Consider the following 23,102-nt stretch of genomic DNA (forward strand, 5'->3'; position numbering starts at 1 on the left):
GAGATGAGACTGCGGTGGCCTGTTGCTCCTGGGACAGGAGAGGGCTGGTGATGTGAGAGATACTTACAGGATTAGGGAAGTGGGGATGAGGTAGCATAGGGTGTGGGTAGGATAGTTACTGAAGCAGCCTCTTCCTCATGGGGCCAGAATGTAAGTGGAAGAACAGGTCTTAGGACAAAATGAAAACGGGCTATTGTGATAGTTACTAAGCTACTCATCATGAAGAATCTGCCAGAGGACTTGCTTGGATTAACCACTAAGAAAGAGTTTAACAAATGCAAATGGATCCTTAAAATTAAAACTCTTCTGGAATGGTTAAACTTAAGGTTCTCCCATTTAGAGATACCAGTATCTGGTATGCTGATAAAAAAGTCAAAACAATCAGAAAATCAGAAAAAGTCCTAACTAAATCCTCAAATTTAGCCCACTGTTTAGAAAGGCATTAATTCCTTTCCTGGTCAACTCATTAAAAAACAAACCCAAAAAATTTCTCCAGAGAACTTCATCTCTGTCTCTCCAAAAAAATCCCCTGAAATAACCAAATGTTCCCCTGATTGTATATTTCTTACTTTTTGTGGCTTCCTTCCTCATTCTTAGCCTTTTTCATAATTCTTTTTGTCCTGTTTGGGCCACGTCCTTATATCAAGTGTATGCCAGAGAAAATGCTGCTTACCAGTACTCTGCTAGGCCTGGTTCCACCTGCCCTTCCCTATACAGGAGAGGGAAGGTAACAAATAGGTAATAAAGTAAGTCTAAGATCCGACTATTATAGAAGGGAGAATTTGATACCATCATGTATCTGGAAAGCCAAGAGGTATAAGAAGCTGAGGTTTAGATAATTATTTTCAGAGTTCCTTTTATTTATCATCACTGGCTGATAATCCTTTTGAAAGGGCAAAAGGTTAGAAAAAAGGTTAGACGATAGCCACGGAGACCAACAAATTACGTTACTGTATTTTCTCTATTTCTATTTCTCGTATTTCATGAAAGGTGGTCAGAGTTTAATTGTGAAAAAGCCACTATAAAATTCCCCTTACTTACAGCTTCTTTCTCTCTGTCCATGATGGTTTCCAGTTCCTCAAAATGTCTAAGTTTGATCTCCAGTTTCTTCATTTGTGTCTCAACCAGGAGAGCTACCAGAGACTTGATCTTTCTCTCTTCCACGGCAGCCAAGTGCTAAGGGCAAAAAAATCATTCAAAGTATTTAGGTAAATGTTTGCTTAATAAACAGTAAGAAAATGCTGAAATTACTATTATAAGTGGGAATTATGGAATTAAGAATGGCGCCCTGGATGCCCCCTTTGCATGTTTCTACTATTTATTTCAACTTAAAATAACAGGGACTTCCCTGGTGGCACAGCGTTTAAGAATCCACCTGCCAATGCAGGGACAAGGGTTCGATCCCTAGTCCGGGAAGATCCCACGTGCTATGGAGCAACTAAGCCCATGTGCCATAACTACTGAGCCCGCATGCCACAACTACAGAAGCCCTTGCACCCAGAGCCCGTGCTCTGCAACAAAGACGAGCCCCGCAATGAGAAGCCCGCATACCGCAACAAAGAGTAGCCCCCGCTCACCGCAACTAGAGAAAGCCCTTGCACAGCAACGAAGACCCGACGCAGCCAAAAATAAACAAATAAATTAATTAATTAAAAAAAAATAAAACAAAAAATAAAACAACTATCCATGCCTGAATTTCTGGTACTTACAAATATAAATCTATATATAGATATGAATCTATAAATACCAGAAATTAAGGATTAAAAGGAAACTTCTTCCATGCTAATCTACTCTCTTCAAAGAGCCCACTAAGGAGAAAAGGTTGAATCAGGGCCTTGAAAGGCAAAGGAGGACCCCATGGCCTGGAAGGCACTTCCCCATCTACCACCCACTTACCTCCCACCCTCACTCTGTAACTCTGTTTTTCCCTCCTTATGAACTGTCCAGGAGCAGGCAAGCAGTGCTCTCCCTCAGCAATCAACCCTCAGATGCAAAGCCCCTACTGAGTGTCTACTATGAATAGAGAGGAGGGGGTGAACAATATTCCACCCCTAGTTTGGGGATAGGGTATAAGACAGGAGGTTATTCTGGAAGAATGTACCACTCACTCCCCTGTACAGGACTGATGAGTCCCACTCATGCTTCCTGTCAAATCAGCAGCACACAGAGGAAGATGCCACATTACTCAGAGAGGATGAGGATCCCACATTTGGCCAACGTCCTGACTACGTGCAAAGGATGAATACCACCTTCTCCAGACACCATCCAAGAGCTTATACCAACAAACTCCCAACACTATTTTGCACTATTACATCTACTGAATTTATGTGCTTATCTTGCTTCTACACAAGGTTTTGAGAAGTAACACGGAGTGGCTGACTTATTGATCTGTGTTTCTTATAGAATCTAGAAGGAGTGAACATACAGAAGGAGTTTAATATAGGCTTTTGGGAACTAAACTGGTAGAGAACACTTAAATAAGAGCTTTATTTTTCACTCTTTTACAGTTGATAAAGAAAAATATAGTTTTATACCTATAGAGACCCATCTGCAGGAAGATTCAGAAGTGTAAGCAAAAGATTTTATGAAAGAATCTACAGCTATTAATGGTCATGTTTGCCTCCCTAACTACATTAAGCTGCATCAATAACACCAAAAGTTTAAATAAAGATTACATGATTCTAAGCCTGTTATCACTGATCGTGTTATGCAATTTTATATTTCTAATGAGATATAAAAAAACAGGTTACAAAAAAAAATTCAGACTGTCACAGACTTCTCAAAAGCAAAAACTAGGTTTTTGAAAACAAAGGTAAAAATGCCTTCCAAATTGTGAGGGCTAATAAATTTCAGTCTAGAACTTCAAGTACAACAACTTAAACCAATTAGGTGCAGAATAAAGACAAATTTCCAAAATCAAGGACTCAAAATCCTACACATGCTTTTGAAGGACGTGCTCCAGTTAACTTCGTGTAAACTGAGAAAAAGACATGAGATCCGGACATCACAGACTCAACCTAAGAAAGAAGTCCTAAGTTAACAGGGTGGCACAAACAGGCCAAAAGCAAATAGGGACAAATGAAAGAAGACTGGCAATATAATGATAACCAAAGCTGGGTGAGGGGTACAGAGTCATTACACTATTTTGTCTACTTCTGTATATATTCCAATAGTTGCATAATAAATTTTTAAAAAGGGCAGAAGGTGGGTCAACAGACGGTGCTGGGACAACTGGATATCCAGAAACAAAATGATAAATTTGGACCCCTACCTCACATAATACACAAAAATTAACTCAGTAGATCATAGATCTATATGTAAGAGCTAACACTAAAACATTCTTAGAAGAGGTGGTGCAGTGGTTAAGAATCCAGCTGCCAATGCAGGGGACATGGGTTCGAGCTCTGGTCCAGGAAGATCCCACATGCCATGGAGCAACTAAGCCAGTGTGCCACAGCTACTGAGCCTGCGCTCTAGAGCCCGCGCTCCACTAAAAGAGAAGCCACCACAATGAGAAGCCTGCACACCACAATGACGAGTAGCCCCTGCTCGCCACAACTAGAGAAAGCCCGCGCGCAGCAACAAAGACCCAACGCAGCCAAAAACAAATAAATAAATTTATATTAAAAAAAAAAAGAAATTCTAGAGAGTTCTTTGAACAGAAGGAAAAAACCTCTTCCATTAAAAGAAAAAATTGAAATGGAGATAGGAACTGAGAAGCACCGGACAGGGAAAACTGAACTTAGGTTCTAGCATTACTGAAGAAGTTATAAAAATAATTTGGATTAAATTGCAATAACTCAAGAATGAATTGTGTAATCATTAGAAAAAACACTAAAAGAACAAAAGTGTATGTAATGAACAAGGTCACTGGAAAAAAAATACTAGAATAAAAATTATTGAATTAAAAATAAGATGTTACAATCAGAGGAAACTGATGAACAGCACAGAAAATTGCTCTAAAATATTTCTGCAACTTCTATGAATCTAAAAAGTGAAAAGGAAAAAAAAAAAAAGGCCTATCTAAGGCTACATAACTATCATGTGGGGGGAAAGGGGTTAAAATCCTGGTTTGAAGACTATAAAACATGATATATAAGGTGTGATGTAGAAGAGATATTGAATAAGTAGCTGTCTAGGCAAATGATAATTTTACTGCCTCAAGCATTAAGGGTGATTTGATTATGCTGAGAATTTAAACTGGACCAGCTTTAGCCTGCCTGCCTTCCTCCCTCCCTCCCTCCCTTCATTTGGCTGTGTGGGGCTTTGTTGTCGCCGCGTGTGAGATCTTTAGTTGCGGCATGTGGGATCTAGTTCCCTGACCAGGGATCAAACCTGGGCCCCATGCATTGGGAGCGTGAAGTGCCAACCACTGTACTGCCAGGGAAGTCCCCAGATGTTTTTAAATGTTCTTTGCTTTATATGTACTCACCTTGTCTCCTTTTATGCTAAGAGTTTCTTGCCATTCTGGTCCATGAATTATAATACATTTAATTCATGGATGGATGTACTTAGAACAGTGCCTGGAACATGGTAGGCGCCTGATACCTGCGAGCTGTACCCTAAAAGCCCATTTTGTTGGAAGACCCTCCTCTGCCTGCACTGGACCGCTTCTAACATGTCTTTTAAGACTTGGCCTTAGGCATCACTTCCTCTGGGTAGCTCCCTTACATCACGGCTCCCACAGCCTCCATGACGATTCTTACTGCACTGTATTTTATCTATTCACTTGACTTTTACTCCCCAGGGTCAAGGCCCGAGGAAGCCCCATATTTATGACTGCTTCGCAATTTTAAAGATGCAAGAAATAAGGAGATGAGGTGGGGAGTAGAGAGGACACGGAGAAGAGGCAGCCTTTATCCAAAGCCTAGAATTCACCTGTGACTAAGGTTAAAAAACCACTAGAAATCTCTAGAAGTAAACCTGGGCATTTTGAATGCAGGATGAGAATATAACCAGCAAAGCATGGCCTTCAATCTAAAGAAACAAATTTGAGTAAAAAACTCAAGAAAAGAAAAAAACAAATCAAAACTTGAACCTGTAACCTCTATGGCAGTTGCATTACTAAAGACTTATAGGATTATTCAGTCTGATTTCTAGTTTAAAAAAATTTTTTAGGGCTTCCCTGGTGGCGTGGTGGTTGGGAGTCCGCCTGCCGATGCAGGGGACACGGGTTTGTGCCCCAGTCCGGGAAGATCCCACATGCCATGGAGTGGCTGGGCCCGTGAGCCATGGCCGCGGAGCCTGCGCGTCCAGAGCCTGTGCTCCGCAACGGGAGAGGCCACAACAGTGAGAGGCCCGCGTACCGCAAAAAATAAATAAATAAAAAAAAATTTTTAATATGTATCAAAATTAACCCACCTCAAATTTAAGAACTATTCATCGGCGTGGTTAATCACATCTGGGTTTTGAGTGAAAACAGAAGAACTAATGTTGCACACTAAATTTGGCATTTTCATATTTCAAGCCTTAATAACATTTATTTAAATATTAATATAGGGCTTCCCTGGTGGCACAGTGGATAAGAATCTGCCTGCCAATGCAGAGGACATGGGTTCGATCCCTGGTCTGGGAAGATCCCACATGCCACAGAGCAACTAAGCCCACGTGCCACAACTACTTGAGCCTGTGCTCTAGAGCCTGTAAGCCACAACTACTTAAGTTCACGCGCCTAGAGCCCATGCTCCACAACAAGTGAAGCCACTGCAATGAGAAGCTCACTGGCCGCAACTAGAGAAAGCCCGTGTGCAGCAACAAAGACCCAATTCAGCCAAAAAATAAAAATTAATATACACCCTGATTTTCTGTATAGAATTATTTAAAACAAATCACTGCATCTTCTCAACTTCTTCCATCTTGCAACCCCTATTTATAAGAGGAGAGATACAACAGATTTCTCTGAAAGAACTGGCCTGTTCCTATGTAATCTCACTATCTGAATTTTACTGACTGAACCCTAATGAACTTACTAACGTGCCATTTCTCTATCTCCTACATTTCTAGATCGCCTACATTACTAGATTCTTTTTGTTGATTTAACCTCCATGACTATTCATATTTTTACTGGTAAGAGATTCTGATCTGGAAGAAGACAAGAAATTTCCTTCATGAAACAGCATGCTTCCTGCTATTAAAGATTCTAAGAAATTCTGCTAATTTATGGATTTGGTGATATATATGTACCATCCAAGAAGTCAGCAGAAGTCAGAAAGGCTTAAGAAGTAGATTCTGAAGGGAATTAAAAAGACTTCACAGGGGCTTGAAGTGATTAGACAAATGTTACTAAGCACTGGACCAAAGCTGCTAACGGATCGGATCCAAATACCACTTCTGTCTGCTTTAAGAAGAAAAAAAGATGGTAAAAGTGAGAGTTAACTGTTGGAATGCATTATGGGAATAGGGTGAAATATGTCATACTACACACCCTGGTAGGTATTTTCACACTACTTCTAATAATAACCTACCAAGAAACATGTTATCTCCATTTTATATAGAATGAAACTGAAGCTCAGAGAAGTTAAATATCTTGCCAAAGGTTGCAGTTAAATCCACTGGGAATTGAATTCAGTTCTGATGAGAGCCTAGAAGCAAAGCGGGGCAGTAAGAAAGGTGACACAGAGAGACAGGGAGGAACTAACAGTACTGTATAAATGTTTCCATCTTTCCCTGTTTTTTTTGGGGTGGAGTCCCTAAAAATTAGAACTCAAATCATAATTAGTATAGCAGAGGTGCTAAACAAAGAAAAAAAAGATGGACACTTTTTTAAGCTAGCTGTTGGGTTTTTAATTGTAAAATGTTTGAAAACATTTTCCTTGGGATGAAGAATTTTTATCAGATTACGTTTCTGGGTTGGTTGGGATCACAAGACTCTAAGTCTGGAGATCTGGGTTTTGGTACTAGTTCGGTCCATAACTAGTTACACTAGTTACATAATTTTAGGTCCATCATTCACTTAAAAAAATTATTTATTTTATTTATTTATTTTTGGCTGCATTGGGTCTTGGTTGCTGCACGCAGGCTTTCTCTAGCTGTGGCAAGCAGGGGCTACTCTTCATTGCGGTGCGCAGGCTTCTCATTGCGGTGGCTTGTCTTGTTGTGGAGCACGGGCTCTATGAGCACGGGCTTCAGTAGTTGTGGTGCACAGGCTTAGCTGCTCCACGGCATGTGGGATCTTCCCGGACCAGGGCTTGAACCTGTGTCCCCAGCGTTGGCAAGCGGATTCCTAACCACTGTGCCACCAGGGAAGCCCCTATCATTCATTTCTATGGATCTGTTTCTACATCAATGAGATGAAAAAGTTCAATAAATTCTAAAATCATTGTGTGATAACACACATGAAACATTCGTTGCTAGGGCTTATAAGTATCTATCAGACAGTAATCCATTTATAAACAAGACCTGTGTGAAAATCACTGTGCAAAAGTAGAATAAATTTATGTGTTGTGTCTATGTGTGAGAGAGGAAAAGAGTTTCATTCCAAGAAATTTTGAATAGTATATAATCCCTAATTAGATTTCACCTAATAGAGTCACTCCTCAAGGTTACATTTCCAACATTTTATTCTTTAGTTTTTTTCTTATCCTTCACACTAAAATGTCTAGTCTAATGTCTCCACTCAAATGACTGTGAAGTTCAAGGTTAATGACTGATTTTAAGCTCCTAAGAGGCAGGGACTATTCGTATCTATTTTAGGCATCAAAATAAACCTAGTATTGTAGTACAGTGTTTGGCACATAATGGGCACTCAAATACTGAATAATCAAAGTATGGCACTTTCCATCTTACAGAATGCTTTTTTTGGGGAGCCACACCAGTGCCATATGGCTCGTAGCAGGATCTTAGTTCCCTGAACAGGGATCGAACCCGGGCCCCCTGCAGTGGAAGTGCAGAGTCCTAACCATTGGACCGCCAGGGAATTCCCCAGAATGCTTTTTTATACATAAATTTGACTGATTCTCATCGATAATCTGGTCAGAAAGGCAGATCAGAAGGGACTTCTGATTTAAAAAAAAAGATGTAGGTTCAGAAAAGTTATGTTAGCTGCCCAAGAGATTAGTAAACGGCAAAGCTCGAACTAAAATTTAAAATTCTAAATCCGAAGGATTTTAGTTATCACCCAATGTCTATTATTAACAATTAACAATTGATATTTTAGTGGCTACTTTCCTGCAGAATTCTTAGAAGGGACTTGTGGTAGGTTAAAGACGGCCATAAACTCATCGGCCTTTCTTCCACTGGAGAGAGAGGGACTACGACCCCTCCTCTCTAACTGCCTTGCCCTACAGAAAATAGTGGTGATATTTTCTGGGTCCCAGCTTGGGAACTCCCATGTCTTGTCTCTTGCAATGTTCTTTCTGGGAGTCCCAAGCTTCCATGTGAGAAGTATATGATCATTCTGTTGAAGCGACTACAGGGAGAGACCTAGAGACTACACAGAGAGGAAATTGGACCCAGCTACCCCTGCCAAGGACTAGGACTTAAGGAAGCTACCTTGGACCTTTCCAGATGAACATACCTGTAAGGTGAATACCACTAAATGACTCAACAGATAAAGCATGGAGCAGAATCACCCAGCTGTTCAGTGCTCAAATTTCACAAAATCATGAGATATAATAAAATGGCCTGCCTTTTAAACCACTAAGTTTTGCTATTGGAAAAAAAATGTGGTACCTGGAAATAGGGCGCTATTTGAACAAAAACCTAAAGTGTGACTTTGGCTGTGGGATCATGTGGTGAGTGCATTCTCAAGAAAACCACTGGTGAGAGCTTAAAAGAGAGGGAAATATTACTGTAGATTGGACAGAAGTAGATCTTTGCTATACAGAAGCACAAAGTTTGGAAACATTGTCACACTAGTGATGTGGAAAATAGGGTAATTAATAAATTTGTGGATCTGGCTGGAGTGATTTCCAGGCAAAATGTAAACATTCTTTTTGTATTTTATATAAGAAAAGAGAGGAACCAAAGAAGGAAGAATTCAGTTTTCAGGTACAATTTAGACGAAACAGAGCAGGGTTTGAAAATAAAACTGCTTCTCATCACTGGTTACTCCCAGCAAGAATTTGAAACTTAGAAATGGCTTTAGGACAAAGATCAAATCCAGAGCACTACAGTAAAATTTGAACTCAGAGTAAATACCTCCAGGTGTGCCTGGCTGTTAGACCTTTTGAAGGGAGTGCATAGCAGGGTTTCTAAGAATCCTAAGGGTATGCCTCTGCTAGAGAGGAGGGCCTCTAAGTATCTTTAACAGCAGGTCTCCTATATTTTTTCATTGAGCTTCTTGGATCTATAAGTTAATGTCTTCCATCAAATTTGACAAGTTTTCAATCAGCCACAATTTCTTTTCTTTCTTTTTTTTTAAATTTCCCTGCATCTTTTTCATTTCCTTCTGGGACTCTCGTTACATGTATGTTGGAACACCTAACTTTTTCTGCAATTTCTGAGCTGAAGCTCTACCACTTCTCAAGAACAACTGATTCTCCTTTTGTTGTCTGCCTGGTTGATACCAGTGCCCTGAAATGTTTGTTGTAAACTTGTTTTCTATGTTGGCCTCTATATCCCCTCATCACCCTGAATGTGGACAGAATGTCTGACCGGTAGACCTAGGTAGAAGTTACACAGTCTCAGGTATGGGCCCAAGCCACAAGACATTGGCAGGTTTCCCTTCTTATCATCTGGGACACTTTTCTCTTAAAGTTTCAAGCTGCCACATAAAAAAGTCCAACACATTGATACCACCCTAGTATGAAGAAGCCCAGGATAAGTTCTTAGAGAGGCTGTGTGTAGACAGTGATGCCAGCCAGCCTCCAGGTGGTACAGCCACCCCAGCCTAGGCATCAGGCGTGTGAGTGAAGCCATCTCAGGCTCTCCATAATAGCCCAGGCATGAGATGAATACCCAGTAAACTAGCCAACGCCACACAGAGCAGAATTTTTCTAGCTGAGTCTACCAGAATTTCTCACTCATAAAAATCATGTGAAATCATAAAATGATTATGATTTTAAGCCACTAAGCTTCATGGTAGTTACACAGCAATGGATAACTGGAGCAGGAATACTGCTAATGCTCATGCTATGGATTCTTAACAGATCTGGCAACAGTGATGACCAAGGCCTTCCAAAAACAGGGCTACAGAGAGAGCCCCAACTTTTCTCATAATGGCTTTATAGAACCTAAGAAGAATAAGATGGTCTGGGAGTGTGACACAGATGACGTATGGAATGTGGGAGAAACAACCTAAAAAACGATTAATGGTAAAAAGTAACTCGATCGGGACAGCTATGTGAACTTTACATAAAAAATCACGGCTTCTAGCCGGTAGAACAGAAGTAGTTTCTATTTAGTCATGTAAGGATGGAAGTGAACAGGGCTAACTGTAGGCAAAATGATCAAATAGGTCAATTTTTCCTTCTGTCTCCTCTCCACAGTATCATCAAATAAAGAGAGATGGCATCAATGATCAATGCGTATAATGCAAATCAATTCAATCAATGTTTATCTGGTAAACCATTGTGACTAAAATGTACAATGAAAATTTTCCTATCTCAAGAAAGAAGTTCAGGCATAAGGGAGCAAGTTATGGGGTATTTCTGAGAGTTAAGAAAAAAATCTTCCTGTTGCTCCAGAACTAACACCCAGTTACCATAAAGACAAACCTCGTTTTTAAAGTATGTGGGCATGGGGTGGTAGTAGAAAAAATCTGAAGGAGATGTCTGTGTGTTCTTAAAAAAATGTGATTTCTGCTATTTTAAAAGAATTGAATCCTACTGCTGCTGATAAAAGAGGACCTACTCTACTTTCTGGAGTTTCTAAGTTTATTCCAGCAGTAGTTCTGTATTCTTACTTCCAGCTAAACCTAGATGGAAGGGATGGAGAGCACCCAGCCAACAGTGCTCCTTCTCACACCCACATACCACTCTTCAGGTGGGTTAGTCCATAGCTTGTCAGTAGCTGGAATGAAAAAGTGGATGTGATACCCAAGAGCTCCTCATATGGCAAGGGTGGGGAAAGCCAGAAAGCATGCCCACCCTATCTGTTTTGGAGCTAGATCTAGAACCTCTAATTACTACTCCATGTCAGAGTGTGACAAACAATTAAAATGTATCAAGGAAAACTCTTAATAACAAAGCTGTTTATAGACTGAGAAGAACAAAAAGAGAATAAGAGATAACTTGGATAGGCTAGATAAGTTGTACTAATTACAGTAATTTAAGTGAATTCCTTACCCCTTAATTACCATGTAGTACAAAAATGATTATGTGTGCTGTGAAATGTATCAGATACAGCTCTAAGTGGCACTGAACAATTCATGTGTGCCAAGTCATGTAGCATGAGCATGTGAACACTTTCACAAATCAGTGGAAGACATAGGTGTTCTGAGAACGAAGACCCAAGTTCCCAGTTATTAGAAGTAAGAGTGAGTGATGATGAGGGAGTATAAATTCAGTGACCTGAAAAGAAAATGTTCTTTGGACACTCTTCTAAACCTTGTATGGACTATCCAAGGGCCAGGGCAATTGATCCATAAAAGCAGTTTCTCTGCAGTGAAGGAGTCAAACAGCTGTGGCAAAGTGGTCAGTGGTACACAGTATACAAACTTTTGTGCCCAAAGCTGCACATATTAACAGCTATGAAAACATCATGAAGCATTCGTAAAACTTTTTATGGTAATCTACCATTTTAGTTCCTTCTTTGGCAACTTACAGTGAAGCACACATAGTGATATAGAGAGGAGAAATAATGGGAAGCAACAGTGAGAGAGGTGTGCTCTGTGAGAGGGGAGGGTATCCAAAAAAGCCCAGCTGGAGATGGGAGAAGGGGGTAGTTTGTCTGGTAGAACTGCAAGAAACAGTTCAGGACAGACAGGCAAGAAATGACACTTGAGAAGTGAGAAGGGTCCCGATCATGAAAAACTCCCAAATTCCCTAAGGAGTTCGAGCCTGAGAGAGACATGGAGGTTATTTAAGAAGGTATCATGCTCATATTTGTTTGTTTAAAGATTCTTCTGCATATGATTCCTTTCATATGAAGTCATGGTGTTAGGAGACAGGCTAGCATCTACTCCTGAAGGGAATCACAGTAACTGGAAGGGACGTGAGGAAGCTTCTGGTGAGCTGGTAAGGTTATGTTGCTTGATATGGGCAGTAGCTGTTTGTGAGTCTATAGGTGGGTTCAGCCTGTGAAAACATTCACTAGTTTTAGACATATATATCTACTTATTTGTATATAAGTTATACTTCAATGAACAACTGAATAACAAAAAAAGATTACTCTGGCTGATGGACAGAGAATGGGATGAAGGAAACAGGCAATATATGATGGGGGGTGGGGTGGGAGGGCCTGGGCATTATCGGATGAACTAGAGCACCAGGAAGCATCTGGTAGCTGAACAGCTATGGAAAATGAAAGAATAAGAGGAGTCAAAAGTGACTTGAGTGAAGACTGGGTGGATGGCTGTGCTATGCCCTGATAAAAGGCATACAGGAAGGAGGCCCTCCTGGCTTCCAGCTCCTCATTTATAAAATGAGAAAACATACCCAAGACAATCCTTAAGGTCTCTGAGATCCTTGATGACAGTATGAACAGTAAGAACCTGGACAGCTTAGAGACAATGAGATAGCCAGGAGTCCAACCTGGCAGAAGACAGAGACTAAAAAAAATGCTTCCAATAAAGGAAGAACAAAACCAAACAAATGTGAAACAACAGTCAAACTGGTGTCTACATCAGTATTCATTTAAACAAGAGTACATCTCATAAATTCCTAGAGGTTGGGGGTGGTAGAAGATACAGAATACTTAAAATTGTACTTAAGAACCATGAAGATCAGGAGGCATCTTTGGAAAAGACTGGCTAGTATGAATATGCAGAACCTCGATCTACTGTGAAGTAACATTCAGCTGGGGTATCTGTCTGAACTGACTCAGCAAGACTGTGACCTGTAAACATCCTCCCCCACACCGTCTGCACCTACGTCAGACGGGTAGGCTCTCAAAACAGTAGTCTTATGGTTTGAACTGGGTCATCTATGGATCTGTTATAAATCATGCTACACAGATTAAACTCCTGGAGAAGTAGTTCACAGCGGCTAAACAGTCTAGGGGAATTAAAGACCATGAGAAACATCTTTACCAATGGATCAAGAACAGCTCAAGATAAAACGATTAGCTATATTCTAGTAACCACTGCTTGAAATGTGGTGACCTATAATGACAGGAAACTACTTTTGAGGGTAAAATAGAAAAGGGGTAAATAGATTTTTTAAAACTTGACATATTCATGCCTGGAATGCTTTGAAGTGCTAAATTAAAACAAAGCAGGGAAAATGACATTCTCTTTTCTTCTTAAATATGTTGGGAAGCCAATACTATGTTATAAATAGAGAAAACCACCCCCAGGAAAGCTGGCAAATTCAAGAAGAAAAGGAGCTATTTAGGTTCCCTCTCTTTCTGTCTGTAAGAGGAAGGTAAAGTATTTATACAGGGAAACAGATTTTTGTCTTAAAAATTACAAATACTTCAATCTGGTAGAAATTATTGGAACTATAGTCCAAGATACGTTCCGCAGGCACATTGGAGGGGCTTTAAATTCTGCCTTCAATCACTGCGGTCTTCACAAGACTGAAGGACACAATGAATAAATTGAAGGCAGCCACCTTTTAGGATCAAGTCTGCTATTTCCATCATTCTCCTGCCTGTGGAATTCCTAACCGAGAAATGTCACTCAAGCAAATAGTCATCTCCTATGGGGTGCAAGGCTCTTTATACTAAATGTTCCCAAGAACCTCAAAACAATACAGCCATTCACGGCTTAAGAGAGCACTAGGAAAAGAGCTGTCAGGGGCAAACCTTGGCTTTGGTTGCAGCTGAGGCAAGAGCAGCTGCTGCGGCTGTGGCTACATTTCCTTCAGAAATTTCATGTTCTACTTTCTTCTTCCCAATATCACTTTCTCTTTCTTTACAAGTATCAGTGAGTTCCTTGTTCTCTTCAGTCTCCTTTTCTTCTGGGGGAAAAAAAAACAAACCAGAAAGCTTTATTACCAGTGTGCCCAGTCTCAATAGGCCATCTTACTTCTCACCTCTGCCACATGATGAACTAAGACTGATGCTACAAAGAGATCTCAGTGCCTTTTGCTTCTTAAGATTTCTACTAAACCATTCCATGCATGTAAGTCTGCTTCTATTTGAGATGGATGTTCTAAATAGTATACTTTGTCTTCTCTTTATTTCTCTAAGCTCTCTGTGTAGTTCCCTTGAATATAAAGGAAAATTCAGGGGAACTAAGTCCTAAGACCATATGTTTGCTCATCAGTCAATGAAATGCTCTGGGAAACCCGAGGGTCTGGAGAAAATCAGAAGCTGAGACCAGAGTACTTCTGCAAGTCTTTCAAGTCAGGCAGGATGGGACACACCAGCAATGGACTGGAAATAAAATGGCAGGTGTGTGTGGTGATTTCAGTCACAGCTGAACAACTTGTTTGTCTATATATCACTGAAAACAATGTAGCCACTAGCATCAGCACTGGTACCTAAGTGCAAAATAAAACTCAAATGCATATTTACTGTTATGTTAAGAAACACATAATAAATGAGGGAATATTTCTACACAATTTAACTGCCTACACTTCTCCAGTGCTTTTACTGGTTTACATAATAAAGTCCAAAGAGTTTCCTCAAATTACCTGATTTGGTATCTTCACTAACTTCACTATCCTGTTCTTTCTCACTATTTTTTTCATTTTCTCCATCTTGAGCTTTATCACCTTCATCCATTTCATTCTCCCCTTTGTTTTCTGCCTGAAAGGGTTACAAAAGAAGAGGACAGAGAATGAGAAAAAAAATTATCCTTTTACAAGTGATATTATCTTAGAATAACAAAAGGTTCCACTATTTTTGGTAAGAAATGGACTAGGTTCAGAAAGGTCTTGGAGAGAAAAACTGGAAAAGAAATAAATAAATTCAGAGAAATACCTTTCACTACTCTCAACTCCTGAGTGCTCACGAGACTTTAAGTCTCCAAAGCACAAATTCCCCACCCTCTCTGCTATAAGGCTAGGGATACAGTGTCCAAAGGAATGTCAGTGGGACTCATTTTCATTATTTACTGGTTAAATACTAGATAACTAAACAAACAAATAAATAAATGGTTAGCTGGCTAGAAGGACTAAGAGCATTTAAAATGCACAGTACTGTTTAAACAAGGTCCTACTGTATAGCACAGAGAACTATATTCAGCAAAGAACTATAGAAACTATAGAAAACTATATAGAACTATACAAAACTATATAGAAACTATAGAACTATAGAAACTATAGAACTATATTCAGCAAAGAACAAAGAACTATATTCAACAAAAACTTAAACCAGCAAAGCCCAAATGGCTGATAGAATCACTTATAGTCCTCTGAGAAGGACCCAAAAGATCAAAATAAACCCAAACTGTTATGCTGAGAAAGGTAGTGCTCTCTGGCTTGCCTGTTGTGAGAGAATTCAGACAGACTGATTTTTTACCTTTTCAGGCTGCTGACCATCAGTATCTGTTTCCATTTTTTCCTCTTCAGCTCCTTCTACAAGCAAAGCAATAAAAACAAGTAGTAGTACAATGTGGGGGAAAAGTAAAAGCTATTATAAAGCTGTGAAAGTGTCTGAAATACCACTACACACAGTAATACGGACAAATCTCACAACCATAAGGTTGACATAAAATAACACATACTTTATGATTGTACTAATTTAAAGTTCAAAAATAGATGAATGTAATCCGCGGTGTTAGAAATCAGGACAGTGGTTAACCAGGAAAGGGGTGGGTTCAAGAGTGGCTTTGGGTGCTGGTAATGATCTGTTTCTTGATCTTGGGGCCGCCTACATGACTGTGTTTAATTTGTGAAAATGCACTGAACTGCCCACTGAGGGTTTTCATTTTTCTGTATGCATAAAAATTAAAGTTCAAAAACACCTTTTAAGTAAAAAAAGGCAAAAATAAAAATAATTTATTTTTAAAGATACTTAACAAGTTATATATTTTGAGTCAGTCAGATACTAGAGAAACAGTGCAGAGCTAGAGATTCACTGAACCTCAAGAGCATCACACTCTGGCTGGGGAGGACATAAGCCAACAAGCCCACTGTGTTTGCGTACAGATGAGACGCTGTGGGAAGCACAGAGGGTATGGCTATCTCAGTCAGGGAAGGATAATTGCGTGAGAATTTTTGAGGCAGACATGGCTGGGGGGTGGGGGGCGGGGGCAGTGGTAGTACTTGTATAGAGAAGGACATTTCAAGGAAAGGAGGCAAAAAACTCAAGGGAGTAGGGGAAATTTAAGTTGTGGTGAGACTAGAAAAGAGACAGAGATCAAAAAGAGGGAGATAATGCCGACAGGGGCTGTATAATGAAGAGAACTGAATGTTGTGCTAAGGAGGCCTTAAATACATCCTGTAGATAAAAAGTTAACAAAGACTTAAAAACAAAAACATGATACAATCAGATAAATACTTCTGGTTTTAGAACTTTATACATAAACAAATGTTTCAAACATAATGAGGGTTTGCTGTGGTTTTAAATAAAAACATTCAAATATCCTATAGCTTAAATTTTTATATTGTCCTCATAAATTATAAGGCTAATAGCATTTATACTCAATGAGAATATTTAAACATATTAAACAATGATGTTTAAAACTAACAGTGTTAAAGTTACTAAATAGAAAAATCTCTATTTTTCCAATTCTTAAGAATATAATAGGATCTTCTTGCTTCCAGAATTACGGCTGAATAGGAGCTCCAAAGGACATGATATTTTAAGACATCATGAATCTCATATCAGGTAGAAGAGCTTTTAAAGATCACCACCTTCCCCAAAATGCCCAAGGCCTACAGAACCAGAAGTGGGACCAGAGTGTGGAAGTAGTGGGACCAGGTTCTGATTATTTGGGAATTTGAAAGGGAATGGTTGCCTAGACATATTTGCTTCTAATACCTCACCATCAGGAAGTTGAGCCCATGGACTAGCCAGCTGCAGGGCAGGAAAGGAAGACTAGGATTCCTGCACAGAGAGCCAGCCACAAGGATGGCCAATGTGATCTCAAGCCAGTGGCAACCCCTGGCTACCTGAAAAAGCAGCAGAAGCATCCTCTGCAGACAGTTTTTCCAATTCCAATTTTAGCCAAAAAGACATCAGAGTAATAATCTCAACAAAGAGCAAACATCAAGAAAGAAAGCCACTAAGACTGAACAGAAACATTAATCAACAGATTCAGAACCTGAGGACCGCCAATATGAGATCTGTCAGACCCTCAATCTAGTGTAGCCATGGATGTAATATGTAGAGAATCATAAAGATCTCCCATCAACATGAGAGTATTACAGATGATCAGAAATTTAAAAAAACAAAACCCCAAAAGATAAAAATATTTCCTAGAAATGAAGTCAGGGTAAACAGATTAAACCAGGTGAAGAGAGAATTACAAAACTGTAAAACATATCTAAAGAAATGATCCATATATAGAACGGGACAATGGGGAATATGGAAACATGGAAAAAGATATGCCAGGCAAAACCTAATCCAAGGAATGGCAGTAGCCTTTCTGTGGTACTGTAAGTCAATAAAGGCATTAAGAATAGAGTATTATTAGAAGTAGACGGTAAAACATAATGATGAAAAAGGTTTAATTCACCAAAAAATTGTTAATTTTTTATACTTTTAGGAACCTAATAAGAGTGTCAAACTATATAAAGTAAAAACTGACCGAATGGCAAAATGAAAATGTACATCATAGTAGGGAATGTGAACAGACTTGTCTCAATTTAAGACATACAGTGGATGGTTCTAACATATACATGTAGAATTCTACACCTAACAATTAGAGAATATATACACATTAATTTCAAGCTTACATGGAACATTAAAAAATACTGATCACATCTTCCAGCGCGCGCGCACACACACACACACACAAATCAATAAAAAGTTTAATCCATTCTAAAACAAAGAAAACTGATCACATATTAAGCCATAAAGCTAGTTTTCACAAATTTCAAAAAGTCAATGGTATACAAACTAAGTTCTCTCACCACAATGCAATGAAATTAGAAGTTTAAAATATAAATTTCTCGGGCTTCCCTGGTGGCGCAGTGGTTGAGAGTCCGCCTGCCGATGCAGGGGACGCGGGTTCGCGCCCCGGTCTGGGAAGATCCCACATGCCGCGGAGCGGCTGGGCCCATGAGCCACGGCTGCTGGGCCTGCGCGTCCGGAGCCTGTGCTCCGCAACCGGAGAGGCCACAGCAGTGAGGGGCCCGCGTACCGAAAAAAAAAAAAAAAAAAAAAAAAATTTCTCTGTGCTTGGAAATATAATTTTGAGAATCAGTAAAAACAGCACTTAGGAGGAAATGTAAATGTGAAATAAGCCTTCTTATTTTTACATTAGAAAAGAAATAAAGGTTCAAAGTCTACAAGCTGTACATCTTTTTTAAGAAAATAGAAAAGAAAAACAGAATATAGGAGGTAGGGAGAAAAAAATTACAAGAGTAAAAAAAAACATTAAAGAAATTTTAAAAATAAGAGTTTAAATATATAACAGAATCCTATATCTCTTCCGTGACAGATCAAGAAAAGAGATGAAAGGCACAAATTAATAATATTAGGAATGGAAGAAAGGCCATAACTATTGATAAAAAAGCAAAGGTCTGGGCTTCCCTGGTGGCGCAGTGGTTGAGAGTCCGCCTGCTGATGTAGGGGACATGGGTTCGTGCCCCGGTCCGGGAGGATCCCGCGTGCCGCGGAGCGGCTGGGCCCGTGAGCCATGGTCGCTGAGCCTGCGCGTCCGGAGCGAGAGGCCGCAGCGGTGAGAGGCCCGCATACCGCAAAAAAAAAAAAAAAAAAGTAAAGGTCAAAAAGGAAGTTGACAACAACCTACTGAAGAGGCAAAAATATTTGCAAATAATATGACTGATAAAGGGTTAATATCCAAAATATATAAACAGCTCATACTACTCAATATAAAAAAAAATCCAATTAGAAAATGGGCAGAAAACCTGAATAAACATTTCCCAAAGAAGACACACAGATGTCCAATAGGCACACGAAAAGATGCTCAAAGTTGCTAATCATCAGAGAAATGCAAATCAAAACCCTAATGAGGTATCACCTCACACCTTTCAAAATGGCTCTCGACAAAAAGACCACAAACAACACATGCTGGCAAGGATGTGGAGAAAAGAGAACCGTAGTACACAGTTGGCGGGAATGTAAATCAGTGCAGCCATTATGGAAAAACAGTATGGAGGTTCCTCAAAAAACTAAAAATAAAACTTCCATATGATCTAGCAATTCCACTCCTGGGTATATATTCAAAGAAATGAAGACACTAATTCAAAAAGATATAAACAACCCAATGTTTGTAGCAGCAGTTACTTAACAGTGGCCAAGATATGGACACAACCTAAGTATACACCAAAGGATGAATGGATAAAGAAGATGTGGAATACACACACACACAGAGGAATATTACTCAGCCATAAAAAACAATGAAATTTTGCCACGTGCAACAACATGGATGGACTTGGAGGGTACTATGCTTAGTGAAATAAATCAGACAGAGAAAGACAACTACTCTATGTTATCACTTATATGAGGAATATAAAAAATAAAACAAACTAACATAACAAAACAGAAAGACTCACAGATATAGAGAATAAATTAGTGGTTACCAGTGAGGAGAGGGAAGGGGAGAGCGGCAAGACAAGGGTAAGGGATTAAGAGGTACAAACTATTAGGTATAAAATAAATAAGCAACAAGGACATATTTTATAGTACAAGGAATACAGCCAATATTTTATAATAAATGTAGTGTAAGCTATAAAAATATTGAATCACTATGTTGTACATCTGAAACTAATATAATATTGTAAATCAACTATATTTAATAAAAAAGTGTAAGTGACAAACTTCTGAAAAACTTTAGGCCAAATAAAATAGAAAAATTAGATTAAATGAACAAATTATTAGAAAATTTATTTACTAAACAGATTTGGGAAGAAAAAGAAGTATACTAACAGAAAAACTGAAATAGTTTTAAAAAAACAAAAACACCACAGGTTCAGATGTTTTTACTGGGGAATTCTATTTTTTTAAAAAATAAATTTAGTTATTTATTTTTGGCTGCATTGGGTCTTCGTTGCTGCGCGCAGCTTTCTCTAGTTACAGTGAGCAGGGGCTACTCTTCGTTGCTGTGCATGGGCTCTAGGCGTGCGGGCTTCAGCAGTTGTGGCTCACAGGCTCTAGAGCACAGGCTCAGTAGTTGTGGCTCACGGGCTTAGTTACTCCGCGGCATGTGGGATCTTCCTGGACCAGGGCTCAAACCCATGTTCCCTGCGTTGGCAGGCAGGTTCTTAACCACTGTGCCACCAGGGAAGCCCTCTACCAAACTTTTAGGGAAAAGATGATTATAATCTTCATAAACTTTTCCAGAGAACAGAGAAAAGGGAATACCTTCTAACTCATTCTATGAGGTCAGTATAACCTTGATTCACAAATCAGATACGGACAACAGATAAGGAATATTAGAGGACACTAGACTAAATCTCATTCATAATCACAAATGAAAAACTCCTAAACAAAATATCTAAAGACAGAAAACAGTAGTATATAAAAAAGGCAATACATTATGACAAAATAATATGACAGTAACAGAAGAGTGATATAACATTAATATGTCTATCAACTTATTTGCTCACACACATAAAAAGTAATAAAACTCAGTATCTTTCATGACAAGCTAGCTTTCATTACAAGGGCTAAAAGGAAAGTTCCTGTGCCCTCCAAAGATTGTTACTGATAATCCTACAATAAATGTCATTCTTCATGGAGAGATGCCTGTAGTATCCCCTTTAAAATCAAGAGCAAGACATGGATACCAGTATTACTACTTTCCTTTGATACTGCCACAGAAGTCTTGGTCTAGGTAGTCAATAAAGAAAAAGAAATTAAAAGAGGACTGGAAAGGAAAGAAGAAAATACTTATGATTTGCAGAGAATAAAACTATATACCTAGAAGAATCTGCAGAAAAGTTATTAGAAATAATGACAGCGTTACAAGGCAGTTACCTATAAAATTAACATGCAAAATCAACTGCGTTTCGATATGCTAACAAAAATCAATTCTAGATAAAGACACATTAAAAAAAAACTTGAATCATCTCCTAATCACAACACAAAAAGTGCCAACCATAAAACAGAAGACAAAACTCTATTAAAACCAAGGACGACTTTTCATTGAGATGACAAAAAGAACAAGTAATAAGAGAAAACACATGCAGCACAGCAACTAGAAGACTAGTACATCAGATTTATAAAGAAAAACATAAATACTATAGAAAAGTAAGTAAAAGACAAGAACAGTTATTTTACAGAATGACATATGACCAGTAAATTTAAGATACTCAAATTAGTTGTAAGAGAAATGTAATTTAAAACTATAAAAGAACATCATTTTACACCTGCTACATCAGCAGAGTCTAACACTAGGAAGGTGTTGGATCAAGTGTTACTGGTCAACTTTGGGAAAAAACTTGGAGTTTCCTAAAACAGTGCTGCTCATGTTCAAGGTTCAACGTTCCAAAGTGTTCAATGCTCTTTTCTCCTTTCCTTTATTAATAAATTTACTTCATGAAAAATTGACAACTGAATTAAAGAGAGCTTAGTGATGCATATTTCTTAACTCAGTGTGGCAACTGGTCCACACTTCAAGTTGCACTGCATCTAAGCAAAACCCTATATGTGTACACTGTGAGGCATGTACAAGATTGTATGTACATGCATGTTTGAAACAGAAAAACAGGAAACAACCCAAACTGTCTGTTCAACAATAAGAGAAGGGATAATTAAAATGAGTTATAATCACATACCAGAATATCTTACAGCAGTGGAAATAAATTAACTATGGTTACATGGATAATGCAACTTCACGAAAAAATACTGAAAATATAATACTGAGTTAAAAATAAAAGTTTTAGAAGTATAAATCTATCATACTTTCTAAAGCTTAAAAACAAACAAAATTATAACCAACATATATTAAGTACATCTTTGTGATTAAAAATTGCTTATGGGCTTCCCTGGTGGCACAGTGGTTAAGAATCCACCTGCCAATGCAGGGGACACGGGTTCGAGCCCTGGTCCAGGAAGATCCCACATGCCGCAGAGCAACTAAGCCCGCGCACCACAGCTACTTAGCCTGCGTTCTAAAGCCTGCGAGCCACAACTACTGAGCCCGTGAGCCACAACTACTGAGCCCACATGCCACAACTACTGAGTCCACGTGCCACAACTACTGAGCTCATGTGCCTAGAGCCCGTGCTCCGCAACAAGAGAAGCCACCGCAATGAGAAGCCCGCGCACTGCAACGAAGAGTAGCCCCTGCTCGCAGCAACTAAAGAAAGCCCGCACGCAGCAACAAAGACCCAACACAGCCAAAAAATAAATAAATAAAATAAATATTTTTTAAAAATTGCTTAAAACATAGTTGAACAATATTAAAAAATTCAGGATTCTTAGGGCTGGGAGTGGGAAGGTACAAAGATGAGGTAAGAGGGAAACAGAGAGAAATTACTGGTAATATTCTAATTAGTTCAGATGAAATATGTAACATGCCTTAAGACACATTAAAATATAACAATAAAATGACTTGAACAAAAAACCCAAATGCAGATGGAGTTTTTTTAAGCCCCCAAACCTCACAAGTTATTTTTTTTTTTTGAGAATCATACAGCAATCATAAATCATTGCTTTACAATGGTGTGTTAGTTTCTGCTTTATTACAAAGTGAATCAGCTATACATATACATATATCCCCATATCTCCTCCCTCCCACCCTCCCTATCCCACCCCTCTAAGTGGTCACAAAGCACTGAGCTGATCTCCCCTCACAAGTTACTCTTAATTGAATGTGCATTAGGCCACCTTTGCTGAGTCAACAATTACACACTGAATAAGTATTATGTGGGAGAAATGCAGTATTTTTTTTAATAAAAATAATCTACATTTGAAATAACTAACCACAATCTACAGCTCTGCATTCTAAAAAGATAACACTCTCTACTGTAAGGCAAGCC

The 23,102-nt window shown here is 39.0% G+C and overlaps 1 protein-coding gene across 3 annotated transcripts in view; it reads right to left on the reverse strand.

Moving 5' to 3' along the window:
• SMARCC1 (SWI/SNF related BAF chromatin remodeling complex subunit C1) overlaps positions 1-23,102 on the reverse strand; it is a gene marked incomplete at its 5' end in the record, with an annotated part of 203,228 nt that overhangs the window by 29,111 nt on the left and 151,015 nt on the right. For 2 of the 3 annotated variants that reach the window (XM_079933951.1, XM_079933949.1), the window contains 4 exons: positions 1,042-1,176; positions 13,846-14,000; positions 14,679-14,793; positions 15,508-15,563. In XM_079933951.1, coding sequence (XP_079790077.1) covers positions 1,042-1,176; positions 13,846-14,000; positions 14,679-14,793; positions 15,508-15,563 — 461 coding nt within the window. The remainder of the gene's footprint in view (positions 1-1,041; positions 1,177-13,845; positions 14,001-14,678; positions 14,794-15,507; positions 15,564-23,102) is intronic. The other variant, XM_079933950.1, reaches the window with a different exon arrangement.

This window comes from Stenella coeruleoalba (assembly GCF_951394435.1).
Source record: "Stenella coeruleoalba genome assembly, chromosome: 10".
In the NCBI taxonomy this organism is placed as follows: Eukaryota; Metazoa; Chordata; class Mammalia; order Artiodactyla; family Delphinidae; genus Stenella; species Stenella coeruleoalba.